The sequence below is a fragment of the Nelumbo lutea genome, chromosome 2 (genome assembly GCF_056320005.1).
Source record: "Nelumbo lutea isolate HS-2025 chromosome 2, American lotus-T2T, whole genome shotgun sequence".
Taxonomy (NCBI): Eukaryota; Viridiplantae; Streptophyta; class Magnoliopsida; order Proteales; family Nelumbonaceae; genus Nelumbo; species Nelumbo lutea.
This window is the reverse complement of record NC_142685.1, coordinates 44,776,879-44,794,982: the sequence shown is the minus strand read 5'-3', so window position 1 is coordinate 44,794,982 and position 18,104 is coordinate 44,776,879. Positions and strand designations below refer to the sequence as shown.

Below are 18,104 nucleotides of genomic sequence, written 5' to 3'. Positions count from 1 at the left end.
CATGACTTTTTTTATATCTCACAAGCTCACCATGACTCTTCAAAACCTCTAGAGAGCCCTTAGTCATTGAGTCTTATTGTCCAAAACTCACATTCCATTAAGATTTTCATTAATCATTGATAGTGACCACTAATAAAAGTTGTCCATATAAACATTTAAGTATTTTACATTATCAAACTACCCCTGAATGGCCAATCAAGCTTATTAATTTTTTTACGACAAAATTACACCTGACTTGGGCCCAAGCCCACACTAGGCCCACAAATTTTAAAGTCAGACCTGAGCCTATACTTCAACCCTAAGTATTTAATAAAATTGACCGGCCATTTCAGGGGTAACTGTCATAAAAATATTTAATAAGATTGATTAGCCATTTTAGAGGTAATTTGGTCATATAAAATTCTTAAATGCTTACAAGGACAACTACTTTTATTAATGATCACTAACGGTAATTTAACAGAAATCTTAAAGGAAGGTGAATTTTGAACAATAAAACTAAACAATAAGGGTCTCTAGAGGTTTTGAAAACTCATTGCGAGTTTCAGATAATATCCCCAAAAATATATGGTTGCCCAATTTGATGATGGGTTTTTAGCTGGAGAATCAATTAAATAATAATGGAACTCAAGTTCTACCAACTCCTGTAATTTGGATGGTCGCTCACTCGCTCAGCGTCCCTCTAAAAGAGGAGGGGATCAAACCTGTGTAACCGCAGAGTTTGTGGTAAGGTCAGTAGACCTTATGTGCACCCTTCTCTGTCTGCCCCCATGAGCCCCTGTAATGTGTTATGTAACACCCAAAAGTTCTAATGACTCAACCCCACTTAAGGGCATCTTTAAGCAAAAACATGGAAGAACGATCAATGATGGCCCCTTTTTTTTTCTTTTATGGTGAATTGTTGGGGTACATCCCTTTTCTGACAAAATCAACACATCCCTTGCCACCTGAGTGTTGAGTGTATTGCATCAATTGTTCGTGAGGGTGCTGTAAATTCTTTTTCTACTCTTGAATGATACTACATGATAAAATACACATAGGACGATGGCTTTTTACTCCGTTTCTTTGTAGTCTTGGCAAGAGCATCACAAATGTCTCTCTTTCTCTTGGCATTGTTGTTGTCATTACCACGGCCACTCATGGAGCTCTTGCCACTACTACCTTCTAGAGCCTCCCTTACAAAAAACCTCAACTTCCACAATGTGGACTCACTCTGCATCAGTAATGCAGATATCACAGTCAAATAAAATTTTAATAAATACAATGACAATGAATTAAACTAGTGCTAGTAATCGAAGTGAACTGTATTCATGATAATGGTTTCATAATTACCTGAGCATCCATGTCGAGGTCAACCTCTTCAGCTGTGGCCTGGAAGTTTGGGTTCTTCTCAGCAATTATCTCTAACGCTTTATTCAGATCTTCCGGAGACAATAGGCCAAGGCCTGTACCAAGTTTTCTTTTCTCTTCTGTTGACATTTTCCTAGGAGAGAGGAAATTGACAGAGTAAGCTTCAATTCTACAATGAAGCAAACAGTTGAGAAAAACAATCAACAAAGATGTACAGGGTCCAATAAGTGGATCTCTCCGTTGCTTAAGACCAACAAGGCAACAACCCCAACTGGTTGTACTAACCACATGAAACTCCATAGTTCAAAAACCAAATCTGGCTATAGCGGACCTCTCTTCATTGACTAGGAAATTGAAGGATCCATTTTGACTACAGAAGTCTACACATAAGTTCCCAAGAAAGTTATAAAACATAATAGCTGAAAAAGACCCTGCAACCAATTTTTATTTCTTAAAATAACAATGTGAACTCACTATTCCCAACTAGCTAATTGCCGGAACCTCTTCCCTTAAGAGTTTGTACGAGTACAAATTAACACAATCCAGCTTGTAAGCAGTCAAGTCTGAGTACACCACACCTCCTGCAAGTCCTTCGGCTTGCTCCTTGTTCTGCTGTTCACTTGCAATCACCGTCACACTTTTGGCTTTTGTAGTGGGACCTCTTGTAACATAGAAGAATCAAGGGATCTCCCCATCTCATAGAAGCACATATACCATTCATAACTACTAAATTATTAGTGATATTTGCTGACAAAGTGACTTTGAATAAACAATAAAACTATTGGCCGAATTGTTAGAGGAGCATGTTCGTGCATACCAAAAGCTCTAAAAAAGGATGGGATGAATGGAAAAGAAAGCACATATCAAGATAGGAGAAGCTTTACAAAGGATACAAGTCCTAGATGATACAATAAGGCACAATAAAATCAACAAAACTTGTGGATCTTTGACGTAAGGCATAATGAATGCAACACTGCTAAAAAAAACACAAAATTTCAATCTTAAAGAACCCAAATTCCAATAATGCTGAAGGTGGGTAATGCACAGAGGCAGGGTTGCCCTTTCTGCTTAGAGCTTATGCTATTTGAAGTCACAGGCTTGAATCTTGGTGGAAAGAAACAACTGATGAACTTGAACTGTCCACCATCATAAAATAAAATGGAGACTACCTCTAGGATCCACTACCTTACTAAGAATATCAAGAAATACAAAGGTAACCTAACATGTGGAGTGATGAATTCACATAACCATAACACTTTCTTGCAGCCTCTAAAAAAACCCGAACATGCTATAAGTCAAAAGATAACCCAAATCACCCTGTGAGTGCATGTCTGGGTGATTTGGTTTTCATGATTTCACATAGTCACAACAATTTCTTGCAACCATTCAATAAAACACAAACATGCTGCTATCAATCAAATGAGAAACCAAATGACCAGCAAAAACATGTCTACTATTACTACACCAAATGATACAAGAACCAACTATCATATAAAATAGAGACTGCCTCTAAGATATACCACCTAACTATGACAATCAGGTCATACCAAAGTAGCTTAACATGTAGAATGACGCCTAGGCGATAAGGCCCTCATGGAGGGCCATCTCACTTAATCACCAAGATATTTTTTACATAGTGCTCTTGGATACTTATATACTAGTTTTCTCTTTATATTATTTTTCTTTTCTGTTAGGGTTCAATCAAGATGTGCACTGTCTTTAACCCTCGAAGACTTCAAAACTTGAACTAATAAGCAATCAACACATCCTTTCTTTTCTTTTCTTAGGACAAAGATAGAGGCCCAGCCCCTCTATTTTCAGATATTTCTTTTCTTTCATCCATCTTTTCATGAATATGTTGATTTCCTAAGTTTTAAATGAAGTTTATACATTTTCTATGTTATAATTGTGATAGATAGTTGCTACTTTCCATGAAACCTAGGGAATTACCCCAGAATCCGTGGTTTTTATTTAAAAATAAATCCATTACCTAGGTGCCTGCGTAGGCTACAAGGCGCGCTGCGCTCCTCATTGCCTAGCCTTGCCTTGGCACCTTGAAAACTATGGTGTAAATATTTGCTCTAAAAACACGCATTTTGTAGAAGAATTTAAATTGACCCTTTCTTCAGTTAATCTTCAAGGTGGGACTTATTGAATGGAAGGCCTTGATCGTCCTAATCTACGAAAAATGGCATGTTATGGCCTCAAACTAGTTATGGGTTCTAATGTTCCCAGACCCAGGCTTTTTCCAAATAAAAAATCCTAAATTATTACAAATGCAACAAGATCAAATCTACACACACAAGATTCAACTTAAGTGAAGTCTGAAAATTATGTTATTTAATTTACTATAAGAAGCAAACCTGCATTTTTGGACTACCATTTCTCTGAGTTCCTCCAAATGCATATCAATCACACAAAGCTGCAATGCGTCCACACTATCTTTGTCAATACAATTTGTTTGTCATATCCCAACAAAAGTTCAGAGATGAAATAGAAATATGGACTTTTTTGAACAATAACCATGAATTTTATCAAAGGAGAAAAAGAGTGTACAATTACAACAGCTTATAAACAGTCAATGAGAGATATAACCTCTAATCTCTCCTCTATTTCTTCCCTCCGTTTCTTACAATTGTGCCCTCACTAAGAGCAGAAATGATAGCCCTACTTCAAGCCCTAAGGTTGGCCAAGCAGTTGGGGCTCCACCAAATTGAGGTGGATGGAGATTCTAAGCTGGTAATAGGTTGGTTGCAAACAAACAGTTTGGGGCTATGGATTTATAGACAGCTTGTGAGAGAAATCTACTGCTTAGCAAGGTGGATTGGGGTTTCCTTTAGGTGGATAGAAGATCAGCAAATGGATTAGCCGGTACTTTGGCAAAGCAAGGCACGTATAAGGAGCATTTGTTTTGGGCTGCTTTGTAATTTTGTATTAAAATGTGGGGTCAGCACCTATTTCTAGGTAGTTGACATTTGTATCCTATGACTTTTCAATTAATGCAAGTAATTGTTTCCAATAAAAAAAAAGTGCTCAGCAAACACCAAAGTGCACACAGAAATGGGCAGCAGGCCTATAAGTATACACTAGCTTCCATCAACAGAAGCCTAACAAGCACAAAAAGAAATAGGAACAGAACTGTTACAAATTACAGCCAGGTACCGGGCAGCTGAATTTCTTAATCTCATCCCTGTAATTCCACATCTTTGCCTCCCTGCATTGTAGCCATCCCACCACAATAGAAATATGGCCATTCTAAAAGCAACTTTGAAATGGTCATCGTCTATACTTCCCTAAGAAGGCAATTTTAATTTTGCACTTTTGCTTTGCACAAATACCAACCTCATTGCCTACATCTCTAGCCATCTTTGTCTTAGCAGCCTCCTGAGCAAGTTGTATGTCTGATTGGGCTTCAGCTTCCTCCACTTTGCGTCTTGTTTCCTGCAAGTAAACAGATTTGAAATTTAAACCCTGATATTTCAAATCATGAACTAGGTGCATGAAATACACTCAAGGAAAGGAATTTTAAATTATAAAAAGGCAGCATATAATACATTTTTTAAAGAGAAATAGCAAGACCTTTTCAAAAAAAAAAAAACATATAATTTCCTATAAGTTCTAGATAACTCATACAAGGATAACAAGTTTTACCTCCTCAATAACTTTGGGCAAAAGTTGAAGCCACTTCTCCTCAAATTTAGCCAACAAGGTTTTGGCCATCACATGAATATCATCTCTCTCGTTGTTATATGCCATTGCATTCTTGAAAACCAACCTCACATCAGCACATATTTCGCGGACATTCTTATATCCAGTGCCATCCTTAGCTTCCATTTGATTCTTGATAGTGCTAAAATCCATGGGCTTGTCAATAACCTAAAATATACCACCTACAACAAATTAATCCATGACCAATATTTAGAATATCCAAAACCATAACAACAAGGAAAAGAGAAGATTATTAATAAAGGATATTACTCCTACGTCAATAGTACGGAACCCCATACCAAAACAAGGTGTATAATAACTTAGGAATCCATGGAAAAAAATCTAAATGTATAAAATAAACAGTTAAATCTTTGGCAAACCTGAAAAACACTCTCAGTGTAGACAATATCAATAATTTCAGCGTCCATTCTTAGAGTATATATATATATATATATACCACAGAGGAGAAATGTGCATGCCATGCAGACAATACTGAGAAGATCACAAGAAACTTTACCTCATAGTAGTCATGTAAACCAAGACCTTTTACATCTACAGGTTGCATAAAGGGCCATGCCCATTTGTGTTGTGTAATCTGCCAAGTAAAGGAATACATAAAACAATTGTTTATAAGTCAGAAATGGAAAAAACACCAAGTTTAGTCCAACCTAAAAAAATTCAGGTTATGGGGCATGGGACACCATGGTGAACAATTAGGCATAAGAAGACATCACTAACACTTGAAGACAATCAAAATGAAATGTTGAGGTTTGCAACCACTTCCTTAGATGCAAAAAGTGACTACATTTGTAGAAAACCAGCATAACAGCATATGAAAGGCAGAATATATTCCAAGAACAGAATATTCCATATTGCATTTTCATTCTTAGTAATACCCATGAAAGCATAACAATGCATTAAATTATTAGCTAATTCAGTTCCATTTGTCCTTTTGGGCAGTTAAACTATATGATCAATGGAAAGTTTAAAGAGAACTGTATCAAACAAGAAAAGGGGCCAGAAAACCCCATGTATAGAACAATCACATGGTCAGTGTACATCATTAGGAGCTCTGAAGATAATATTTGCATTCAATACAAAGGTGAATGAATATCAAATCTCTAAGCCCCACGAAAATAGAGGAACAAAAATGAATAACTGCTCCAGTCTTCCAAAAATTGACCAACTGGAACAACTTTGGTCTTAAAAAATCCCAATATTTGTGTCAAGGGCATAAAAAATGGCAGGAGCTAAGCTCCATGATGTAACTGCTCCAGTCTTCCAAAAATTGACCAACTGGAACAACTTTGGTCTTAAAAAATCCCAATATTTGTGTCAAGGGCATAAAAAATGGCAGGAGCTAAGCTCCATGATGCATGACTTTTTTTTGAGTACCCTTAGTCTCACAGGCCAAGAAACGATAAGCATGCAAAAGTCGCCTTAAATTACCCATTGACACCTACCAAGATTAATAAAATGGACCAAACATGAGTTACCCAAAAGAAAAATGGAACATACATTGCAGAGTAGTCACAATGAAGAAGGTGAAGCACTGACTCTTAACTGAGTTGTGTGTGTGTATGTGTTTTGAATGTCATTTCATGATGAAACAAATAGCTAATGATAAGAATTTTACCAGGGTACACATTCATATGAAGAAATAAGAGGTACAAGGCATTGTGGATGACTTTGAGCTTAAAGAGATCCCCCTAGCCCATAAGACATTTACTTGGTCAAATCTCCAATCTAGATCCATTTGCTCTAAAATGGATAGATTCCTGTTCTCTCTGGATTGGGAAGATCAGTGGGGAACCTTGGCTTCTAGAGCTCTTCCAAGGGTGACCTCCGATCACTGGCCCATAGTGTTATGTAAGGAGGAAAGAAGGCGTGGAGGTCCTACCCCCTTTAGATTTGAAAATATGTGGTTACTCCATCCAGGGTTTACTAACAAAGTGAGGGAGTGGTGGTATGAGTGTAACCCATTGGTGGAATGGGAGGGGATGAAATTCCATAAGAAACTTCAATTTTTGAAAGCAAAAATCAAGGAGTAGAATTTGGTGGAGTTTGGGAGGATAGAAGAAAGAAAGGGAGGCCTGTTGGATAAGATTGAAAGCCTTGACTCTAAAGAAGAAAGGGGAGAATTTGGAGAGGAAGACAATGAGCTCATGAGAGATTTGAGAAGATAGTTAGAGGACTGCCTGCACAAGGAGGAAATTAGCTGGAGGCAAAAATCTCGGTGTAAATGGGTGCAAGAGGGGGATAGAAACACTAGGTTTTCCCACTCTCTAGCAGATGGCAGGAGAAGGAAGAACCTGATCTCCAAGTTGGTAGTAGATGGAGTTGAGTTAGTACATCAAGAGGAGATTGCCGGGGCCTGTGTGGAGCACTTCAAATCTATTCTAAGAAGGCATGTGTGTAGAAGGGTGTGGGTAGAAGGATTGGATTGGCCAGATGTAGGGGTGGAGAATAGGAGAAGGTTGGAAAAAAGCTTTAGGTTAGAAGAGATCAATGAGGCTGTATTTTCTATGGATAGAACAAAAGCTCCAAGGCCGGATGGGTTCACAATGGCTTTTTATCAGGACTGTTGGGATATTTTGAAAGATGATCTTTTGTGGGTGTTTGAGAAGTTTTTCGGGAGAGGAATTGTCAATCCAGGTGTGAATTCTACATTTATAGCCTTAATTCCAGAAAAGAAAGATGCTTCTCACCCGAAGGATTTTAGGCCAATTACCTTGGTTAATAGCTTGTATAAGATCATTACAAAAGTGTTGTATTTGAGGCTGAAGAAGGTTTTGTTAGATATCATTGCACACTATCAATGAGCTTTTGTGAATGGAAGACAAATTACTTATAAGATTTTAATTGCTAATGAAAGTGTGGAGAACTTTAAGAGGGATGATAAGAAGGGAGTGGTCTGTAAGTTGGACTTGGAAAAGACTTATGACTTGGTGGACTGGGACTTCTTGAGGAAAGTTTTGACTAAATTTGGGTTTGGGGCTAGATAGTGTAAGTGGATCATGGGTTGTGTCCAGAATTGTCATTACTCAGTGCTAGTGAATGAGACAGTGGTAGATTTCTTTCCAACAAGTAGGAGTATAAGACAAGGAGACCCCCTTTCTCCTTTCTTTTTCATTCTAATTGAGGAGGTTTTGAGGAAACTGATTCACAGAGCATATTCTAGGGGCTCATTAGAGGCTGAAGAGTTGGGAGGGTGGAAACCCCCCTTACTCACTTGTAGTTTGCTGACGACACGATTTTGTTTTGTGAAGGCGGTAATGTGAGTTTTATCAGGAATTTGAAGTCGATGATACAACTGTTTGAGCAAATGTCCAACTTGAAGGTTAACCTTGGGAAAAGTTGTGTTATGGGGGTGAATTTGGAGGAGGGAGATATCAGGGAGAGTGCTGAAGTGTTGAGGTGTGAAGTCTCGGGGTGGCCTTTGAACTACTTAAGGTTGCCTTTAGGTGATAATCCCATGGAGAGAGATTTTGGAACCCGGTGGTGGAAAGGTTTGAAAAAAGACTGGTTTCATGGAAAAAGAACTACCTCTCTCTTGGTGGGAGAATTACACTTATTAAGGCCATGCTTGCTAATTTACCTATCTTTTTCCTGTCGGGGTTTAAAATCCCAATGAAGGTTGCTAATAGATTGGAGAATATAATGAGAGATTTCTTGTGGGAACCAGGAGAGGAAAAGAGGGATCATAGAGTTAGCTGGGAGATAGTTTGTAGGAGTAAGACCTGTGGTGGTTTGGGGCTTGGGAATATTAGGAGAAGGAATACGATTCTGTTGGGAAAGTGGTTGTGGAGATTCCCCTTGGAGAAGGAGAAGCTATGGGCTAGAATAGTGGCAAATATACATGGGTTGGAGCATAATGGATGGGACGCTGGAATCAGAGCTAGGACCACAAGCAATTCTCCTTGGAAAGCCATTCATGACCTGCTACCAGTTTTCTCCCCTAATATCAGGTATGACTTGAATTCCGGTAACTCCATAAATTTTTGGGAACAAACCTGGGTGGGAAGTGCCCCTCTAAAGGATCAATTTCCTTCTTTGTATGCTCTTTCTGATTTGAAAAATGAGCCAATCTCGTCTTTCACCACCCCGTCCTCTTCCACTTCTGGGATTGGGAGGAACTTGGGTCCAAGAAGGGATTTGAGGGACTCGGACTTTGACAATATTTTGAGCCTTTTAGCACTTCTTGATAATGTTGTCTTAGACCCCACTAGGGCGGATTCTGGAATTTGGACACCTACCCCCAACGACATCTTTTCTTGTGCTTCTTTCTTCAAAGTCTTAAGTCAGTCCACCAATCCTACCTTCCCCCCTTTTCCTGTTGATGTGGTTTGGTGCAGAGCAATACCTCCTAAGGTTGGTAGTTTTTGTTGGGAAGCCTATTTGGAAAGAATCAACACTGGTGATCTACTCCAAAAGAAGAGACCCAATACTTGTTTGTCACCTCAATGGTGTGTTCTTTGTAAAGCGGATGGAGAGATTGGTTTTTACCTACTGGTCTTGCCATTTTGCGAGGTCAATTTGGGAATGGGCTTTGTCCCTATTTGGATGTACCTGGAATCCCCCATCAGATTTGCAGGGCCTTTTTCCCCTTCTTTTTTCAGGTGGCGAATAAAAAGGGGAAGGACAATGTGGAGAGGACTAAGGGCTGCAGTATGTTGGACACTTTGGGAAGAAAGAAACTCCAGGATATTCTCAGAAGCTCAGAGAGGAGCAGTAGATCTGAGGGCTTTCATTCATATTACGGCGGTACAGTGGCTGAAATCTTTGGAGCTTTTCACAGATTACACTGTGGATGACATGTTGAGGAAGTGGGGTGAAATTGCAAGTTGCACACAACCCAAGTCAGTTATGAGTGTGGCTTGGACCCCTCCACCTGGTGGATTCGTGAAACTAAACTTTGATGGGTGTAGCAGGGGAAATCCGGGATAATCGGGGATTGGGGGTGTTTTTAGGGATGAAAATGGGGTCATTTCTGCCATGTTCTCAGGCCCAATTGGAGTGGGTGACTCCTTAGAGCTGAGATCTTTGCAGTTATGGAAGAAGTCCAGAAAGCTAAGGAGTTGAACATCAGGAAACTCTTAATTGAAGGGGATTCAGAGGTGGTGATAGGGTGGCTGATCAAAGATCACAATGGCTTATGGAAGTATAATAATGAGAGGAGGAAATTCAAGTGGCTGGTGCGGGAGATGGAAGTTAAGATACATTGGGTTAAAAGATCGGCTAACTCCCTAGCTGACGGTTTAGCTAAACAAGGGGCAGAAAGGGACTCACTGTTTTGGGCTAAGCTGTAACTATAGTATGTTTTCTTTCTTTCTTTTTTTTCCTTTTCTTGAGGTTCTTTGTTGCTCTTGGAAGATAAGCGTGTTTGTCTTCCTATTGTAAATATTCTATTGATGAGTTAATGAAAGTGTTATTGATAAAAAAAGATATATATTCAATATACATTAGATTCTTAGTACTAGATCTAGTATCACCACAAAGTGGTCGCATTACAAAAATTAGCAAGAGAGAAAGATACAAAGATGCAAAATAGATAGCAAGCAGAGAGAAGTTTGTCACATGGAAAACTCTCCCATACACTAGGCAATGATTAAGGGAGATAACAATGTTTACAAATTTGCAAGTAAGAGAGGAAAAAGTACACATTTAAATCACGTTAAGCATACCAAGAATGAGGATCAAAGAGTATTTTGTGAAGGACGATAAGATCAAGGTGGAGAAACTATTCTTAGAGATTAATGTAATAGGAAATTATAAAAACATTTAGATAGCTGAAAATAAGGATGCATCAATGGCTTTGTTGTGACAAAAAATCGTACAAATTTTGTTAGGGTTAATGTTTCTGGAATAAAAGAGACTGAGGAATAAGAAATGGCCCAATGATATGCTAACAGAAATTGGAAAATCTATAGAAGAGGTGGGCTTCTCATGGCTGAGAAAGTTGTTTAAAGAAGGCAATGCAGACAAAGAAAGAGACAAATGAATGGTCAAGAAGAACCTAGTGCCCACGTATAAAAATGAAGGTATTGTACAAGGTTGGAGTAATTATCATGGGATTAACAAAATTGAAGTAACCACATGGGATTAAATTTAGGAGCCATACTGTAAAACATTAAAAGGGAGCACATAGAAGGATATTTCTGATACAAACAAGTGCAAGAAAAATTAGAAAAGAAAAAAATAAAGTTTACAGTTCCGATGGTTCTACATAAAGGGTTGATCTTACTTGTTTGCAGATGGCATTGCACTAATTGATGAAACCCCATATTGCTTTCACCCTTCATCAGTTTGGATCCTTATGAATATAGTAATTAATATCCATGCGAACAAGGTCTTGACACAGGAAAAATTATCCCAATCACTGAAAGCTGTTTGTTGCAATGCTTGTGTCAGCTTTCCCTATTTCCATTTTCCTTCTAACAAGTTTTATCAATGAAATTCCTTTTAATAATGTAGAGAGACTAGGCCTAGCCCATTACTATCTTATTGATTAGTTCTTTCTTGTTATTTGTTCTTAATGGGCCTTTGATTCTTTTTAGGTTTTCCAAGTATGCTGATGATGTGGATGCCCACTTAAGGGCAGACTTGTAATTTATGTAATCCTAGTAAGATCAATAAAAGATTAGAGAGGTGAAAGAGGAGATTATCGAACACCTTCTTTCTCCCTTCTTCCTTCTTCTTCTCTTCCTCTTCTGCTATAATCTGAAATATTTTTACTATTTTTATTGGTCTGAATCACATCTTGGTATCAGAGCAAGTCTTCCTTCTCTTTTATTTTTCTTCTTTTCACATACACCTTTTGATTAGAAGTGTATGGAGAGATAAGTTGCTGAATATTCAGAGAACTTGTATGCCTAGTTGGTAGAGGGTTTGGAGAGTCAAAATCTAGCTGTAGATTGCCAAGAAAGTGGGGCTGCTGATTTTTTCGCCCAAAACCCTAGCCAACTAGAGAGTTTCCAGTTATAGTTTAAAGAGACTGTTTGGGTGTGGCACTCAAGGCTTGGAGGTTTCCTTATGATCTCCAAAAGTGGGCGGTTTCCATTGGAAGAGGTTTGGGAAGCTCTGGTTGGAGTGGCTACTTCTTCTCTCTTTCTCTCCGGAGGCCATGTATGGTGAAACCCTAGTTTTGGGATTTTTAAGTGTTAGACTGACCTCAGTTAGGTCTATAAAGCTTGAAAACCTTGTTTTTTTTTTCTTTTTTTTGTTTGATCAATGGAGCAATCTAGAAGTGAGATGAAGCAAATCCCAGTGTAGGGGGTTGGTCCCATAGATTCCATTTTGGCAGGAGTGACAACAATCAAACTTGATGGAACAAATTATTTAGCTTGTGCACAATCTAAAAAGATCATGTCTGTAGTAGAGGTAAACTGGGGTTTCTCACGAGCAGTAAGGAGAAACCGAGAGAGACTGATTCTACATATGAGAAATGGATGCAGGATAACTACACAATTATTGGATGGTTGGTAAATTCTATGCAGCCCCACATAAGTCAACGTTATCTTTGGATGACTTCAGCCAAGGAGATTTGGGATAGTGTTATAGAAACACGTTCTCAGAAATTGAATGTTGCAAGGGCCTATAATCTGAAGAATGATGTGAAAAAAAACTTGTAGACTTTTCCCCTCCTATCAGGCCAGGTATGTTTGTCCATTCAGGTTTTGTTACTAATCGGGGTTTTGTGCCTGAAACAGGTACCTTGACATCACAGCTGGAGAGAACAGCCGAAGGTGAAGGAATAGAAGTTGAAAGGGTGAGGTCAGAAATAGAGGGAGAAGCTTCATTGTTAGAAAAAAGATGGATGGAGGAAGTGGAGAGAATTTGGGAGAAAATCTGTGTTTTGTTAGAGGAATATAAACAAACATAGGAGTTGTTGGAGGCAACACCAAAAAAAACTAGAACCCCTAGGGAGTAACTATTGTGAGAAGAAAGGAGGGGGTAAATCAGTGATGTTAGGAAAAGAAACAATTAACAAAAGCAAAAAGAGAAAGAAAAGGTCCGAGGTGGAAAAATTAATTTCAAACATAGAAAGGGACTTAGAATTTAGTGGAAGAGGGAGAGGAGGAAGGCTCTAAGGAAAATGGAAGGTGTGGAGGGTCTCATTCTACAATCGAGTTGATGAAGATCATTAGTTGGAATCTGAGGGGTCTAGGAAGTGCGAGAAAAAGGAGGGTGATAAAAGATCTGTTAAAGCAAGAGGTGTGAGTTGGTGCTCAACTCCCTCTTGGGGAGCCTCTAGGGGGATAATTACTCTTTGTAGAGAGGATGTGGTAGAACCATTAGAGGAACTGATAGGTAATTTTTCTGTATCACTAAAGTTCAGGATGGTGGAACATGGTTTCTTATGGGTGTTAACCAATATGTATGGGTTGAATAATTATAGAGAAAGGAATGAACTATGGGAAGAACTCTATGGAATTCAAGGACTATGGGATGGGAAGGCTATTGGTGTTTGGGTGGAGATTTCAATGTAATAAGGTTTCTCAATGAGTCAAATAATCCCCAACAATCTATAACAACTAGCATGAGGAGGTTCAATGAATTTATCAACAGTTGTAATTTGAAGGAATTCCCTATGCTACAGGCTAGCTTCACTTGGTCTAATTTCCAGGAGAATCCATCTTGTTCAAAACTGGATAGATTCCTCTTCAATGAAAGTTGGGAAGCACGCTGGAGGGGTTTGGTGGCTAGAGCTCTGCCTAGAGTTACCTCGGATCATTGCCCTATAGAGCTAGGCCAAGAGACCTTTGGGATTGGACCTAAATACTTTAGGTTCGAGAACATGTGGTTGACACACCCGGACTTTGTGCATAAAGTGAAGGAGTGGTGGAGAGAAGAGATTAGGGGAGTAAAGTGAAAAGGGGTTAGATTCCACAAGAAATTAAAAAGTCTGAGATCCAAAATAAGAGATTGGAACAAAGAAGAATTTGGGAGATTGGAAGAGTTAAAAGCTAGATTGACAGCCCAAATTGAGGATTTAGACTTAAAGGAACATCAAAGGACCATGAATGCACAAGAAAGAGAATTGAGATGGAAGTTGAAGAAGGATTTCGAAGAGGTCCTATTGAGAGAAGAGATATCTTGGAGGCAAAATCTAGGCATAAATGGATCAAAGAAGGGGATGGGAATACCAAGTTCTTTCATGCTATGGCCAATGGGAGAAGGAGAAAAAACTTTGTGCCCAAGATTGAGGTTGAAGGAGTAAAAATTAAGTCACAAGAGGAGATAGCCAATTGCTTTGTAACTCTCTTCAAATCCATTTTGAGTAGGCCGCTGGAGAGAAGGGTGAGAGTGGAAGATCTAGATTGGCCAAGTTTATTAGTTGTTGAGGCAGCTTAGTTGGAAAGAGACTTTGAAGAGGAAGAGATAGGACAAGTTGTTTTCTCTATGGACAAGTCAAAGGCTCCTAGACCAGATGGTTTTACCATGGCTTTCTATCAGGAGTGTTGGGACATTACTAAAGAAGATTTGTTTGAGGTGTTTAGGGAGTTTGAAAACAACCATGTAATTAGTTGTGGAGTTAATGCCACTTTTTGAGCTCTCATCCCAAAGAGATCAGATGCCAAACACCCTAAAGATTTCAGGCCAGTTAGTTTGGTGACTAGCATCTATAAAATTGTGGCAAAAGTGCTTTCTTTAAGGATTAAAAAGGTCCTTTCATCTCTCATTACTCATACCCAAGGAGCTTTTCTCCAAGATAGGCAAATTATAGGTTAGATGCTTATAGAAAATAAATGTGTGGAGGAAATGAGGAGATCAAGCAATCAAGGTTTTATTTGTAAACTGGACATTGAGAAGGCCTATGACTCAGTGGATTGGAATTTTCTATTAGAAGTGCTAAGGAAGTGTGGATTTGGGGATAGATGGTGCAGGTGGGTGAGTGGATGTATAACATTTTGCCAATTTTCAGTTCTAATTAATGGAAGGGTCAAGAGAATGTAGAGGGCTTAGGCAAGGAGATCCTCTTTCCCCCTTTTTGTTCACACAAGTGGCAGATGTGCTCAGTAGAATGATTTCTAAAGCAGATAGGGAAGGGCTAATAAGTGGTTAGAGGATAGGCAGGAATAATGTCACAGTGACTCATCTTCAATTTGCTGATGATCATCATCTTTTGTGAAGGGGGAGACTTAGGGAGAGTAAAGAATCTAAAAGAGTTGTGTGATGGGAATCAATTTGGAAGTCTGGGAGGTAGGCTATAGTCTCTAGAGTGCTCCATGTCTGATTGACCTTTAACCTACTTGGGTCTTCCGTTAGGAGCTAACCCAAAAGAAAGTCGGTTCTAGTATCTAATTGTGGAAAAGTTTGGAAAGAGGTCGGATTCTTGGGAAAAAAGTTACATTTCAATAGGCGATAGAGTGACCTTGATTAGGGCGACACTTGCTAGTCTTCCGGTACATTTTCTTTCTGTATTCAAGATACCCTCGAGGGAAGCCAAGAAGCTAGAAACGGTGATGAGGGATTCTTGTGGGAGCCAGGGGAAGAGAAGAATGATCATTTGATTAGGTGGGAGATAGTCAGAAGGAGTAAGGAAGAAGGTGGATTAGGATTGGGAAATCTAGTTCTCGAGAATTAAGCTCTACTAGGGAAGTGGCTTTGGAGATGGTCGTTAGAGAGAGAGAGATTGTGGCACAAGGTGGTGGTGAATAGTATTCATGGCTATTTGCAGAATGGTTGGGATGCTAGGGTATCTCGACGGGAGACTCTTGCAACACATTGGAAGGCCATTCACATAATTCTACCCCATTTTCTCAATCTGCTCAGGTGTGATGTTAATTTTGTAAACAATGCTCTTTTTTGGGAAGACATTTGGGTGGGCAACCGACCTCTTAAACACCTTTTCCCTCTCTTTACTCTCTTTCCCGTTATAAGGAAGAGTCATGTTCCAGTTTTATTTCCTCCTCAGCTTCTTTTGTGGCCCTAAACTGGGATTTTGGTTTCCATAGAGGGTTATGTGATGGTGAAAGTGCTTGTGTTTCAGAACTATTGTCTTCACTTGAGTCTATTTGTTTAGATCCCCTCAAACCTGACACAAGAATTTGGATCCCTAACCCAAAAGGTTTTTTCACTTGCTCCTCTTTCTTCAAATCCCTTTGCTCCACTTCTGCACCTCAGAACTTCCCAGTTAAAGAATTTTGGACTAGGCCCATTCCCCCAAAGATTGGTGTTTTTTTGTTGCGAAGTTTATTATGGTAAGATTAATACCTTTGAAAACCTACAAAAGAGGAGGCCAAATTGGTGATTATCCCCTAATTGGTGTCCTTTGTAAATCTCAAAATGAGGACTGTGACCACTTACTGGTCTCTTGCTCCTTTGCTTCAATTTTATGGAATTGGATTCTTACATTGTTTCAGTGTAGGTGGAACCTACCATCAGATATTAGCTTGTTGTTTAGTTCGTCTATTTTTGAATGGCACACAAAAAGAGGGAGAATTATGTGGAAGTGCATAAGAGCAACTTTGTTGTGGACAGTTTGGGAAGAAAGAAACACTAGGATCTTTTGTGAAAAAGAAAGAAGCTTCTCGGAAGTTAAAGAATGTATTCTGACAAGGGCAATTCAGTGGCCGAAAACTCTAAAGCTCTTTGATGACCTATGGAGAAGCTGGTTAGCAGTGGCTAATACTTCTACCAGGAAGGACAGACATGGGGTTGAAAGGATGCCACCAGGGGAAGAGTTTATCAAGTTGAACTTTGATGGAAGTAGCCGACGAAATCCAGGACCTTCAGGCATAAGAGTGCTGAGAAACAAAGACAGTAGCATTATATCTTTTTACTCAGGTCCTGCAGGTGTGGGAGACTCTTTAATGGTCGAATTACTTGTTGTTGTATAAGGAATCCAGCTTGCAAATCAGCTAGGCATAGAGCGTTTGATTATTGAAGGGGATTCCCAGGTGATAGTGGGTTGGCTGAAGGATCCCAACACTGTGATTTGGGGTTTTAGATATCTTCTCAAAAAGGTTAAATGGTTAACAAGGAATATGACGACAATCAGAGTTTAGTGGGTAGGCAGATCAGCACACTCAATGGCTGATTCACTTGCAAAACAAGGGGTTCTCCGAGATACTTTATTTTGGGCTTCTATGTACTTATAATTTTATAGCTAGCTTTAAAGGAAAGGTCGCATCTCATGCCTTTCCATGGGTTGCATGTAACTCTTATTTGCTGGTTTAATAAAATTTTACTTGTTTATCAATAAGAAAAAAAAAGAATGATGTGAAAAATCGAAAACAGAGGGAGAAGAGTGTTGTCTACTACTCAATGTTGAAGTCACTATAGCAGGAGATTGATGTTATGGAAACAGTTGTATGGGAAAGCACCAAGGATGCAGAGACATTCAGGAAATTTGTGGAAAGAAACAAGGTGTTTGAGTTTCTTACAGGACTTAACCCTCCCTGAATTTGATATTACGAGACAGAATATTCTAGCCAAGGATGAAGTAACACTTGCTCAGGCATATTCTATGGTGAGTAGTGAAGACTAAAGACTGAAGAGAATAGGCGACAAGTACAGCTACAGGGTCCACCACCTTCAGAACATTTTGCACATATAGGATTAAAACCAAAGGGGTCAACTGAGAAGAAAGAGGTGATATGTGAATACTACAAGAAACCGAAACATACCAAGGACACTTGCTGGAAACGTCATCCATATCTTCTCCCATATGGGTTTCAGTGCATCCACTAGTAAATTTACTTTTCAATTTTACAATTTTCTTTTATCAATAACACCAGCTTCATTAAATTAAAAAAGAGGGAATATGGATACAAAAGGGGAGATAAAATATCTTAGCTCCCCAAAAACAGAAAACAAAGGGAGTGCAAAGAGAAAGATTAAAAACTAGCCCAAAAAAACAGACTCCCTATTCACTCCTTGCTTGGCCAACCCATCCGCAAATGAGTTGGCACTCCTCTTCACCCAGCCGTACTGAATCTCAATGTCCCTACCTAGCCATAAGAACTGTTTTTGTCATTATTAAAGTTCCATAAACCACTGTCCTCTGTCTTCAACCAACTAACCACCACCTTTGAATCACCTTC

The 18,104-nt window shown here is 39.1% G+C and overlaps 1 protein-coding gene across 15 annotated transcripts in view; it reads right to left on the bottom strand.

The window, feature by feature from the left end:
• Positions 1–857: 857 nt before the first annotated feature.
• The window catches only part of LOC148870275 (transcription factor GTE6-like), a 34,257-nt gene continuing 17,010 nt past the window's right edge, over positions 858–18,104 (bottom strand). For 6 of the 15 annotated variants that reach the window (XM_088973221.1, XM_088973223.1, XM_088973222.1 and 3 more), the window contains exons 4-9: positions 5,573–5,650; positions 4,999–5,223; positions 4,690–4,788; positions 3,711–3,769; positions 1,330–1,480; positions 858–1,210 (exon numbers count right to left, since the gene is read on the bottom strand). In XM_088973221.1, coding sequence (XP_088829347.1) covers positions 1,016–1,210; positions 1,330–1,480; positions 3,711–3,769; positions 4,690–4,788; positions 4,999–5,223; positions 5,573–5,650 — 807 coding nt within the window. In that variant the 3' untranslated portion in view covers positions 858–1,015. Of the gene's footprint in view, positions 1,211–1,329; positions 1,481–1,562; positions 1,728–1,821; positions 2,071–3,710; positions 3,770–4,689; positions 4,789–4,998; positions 5,224–5,572; positions 5,651–18,104 lie in introns of those variants that run through there. The other 9 variants (XR_016108010.1, XR_016108008.1, XR_016108009.1 and 6 more) reach the window with 7 other exon arrangements.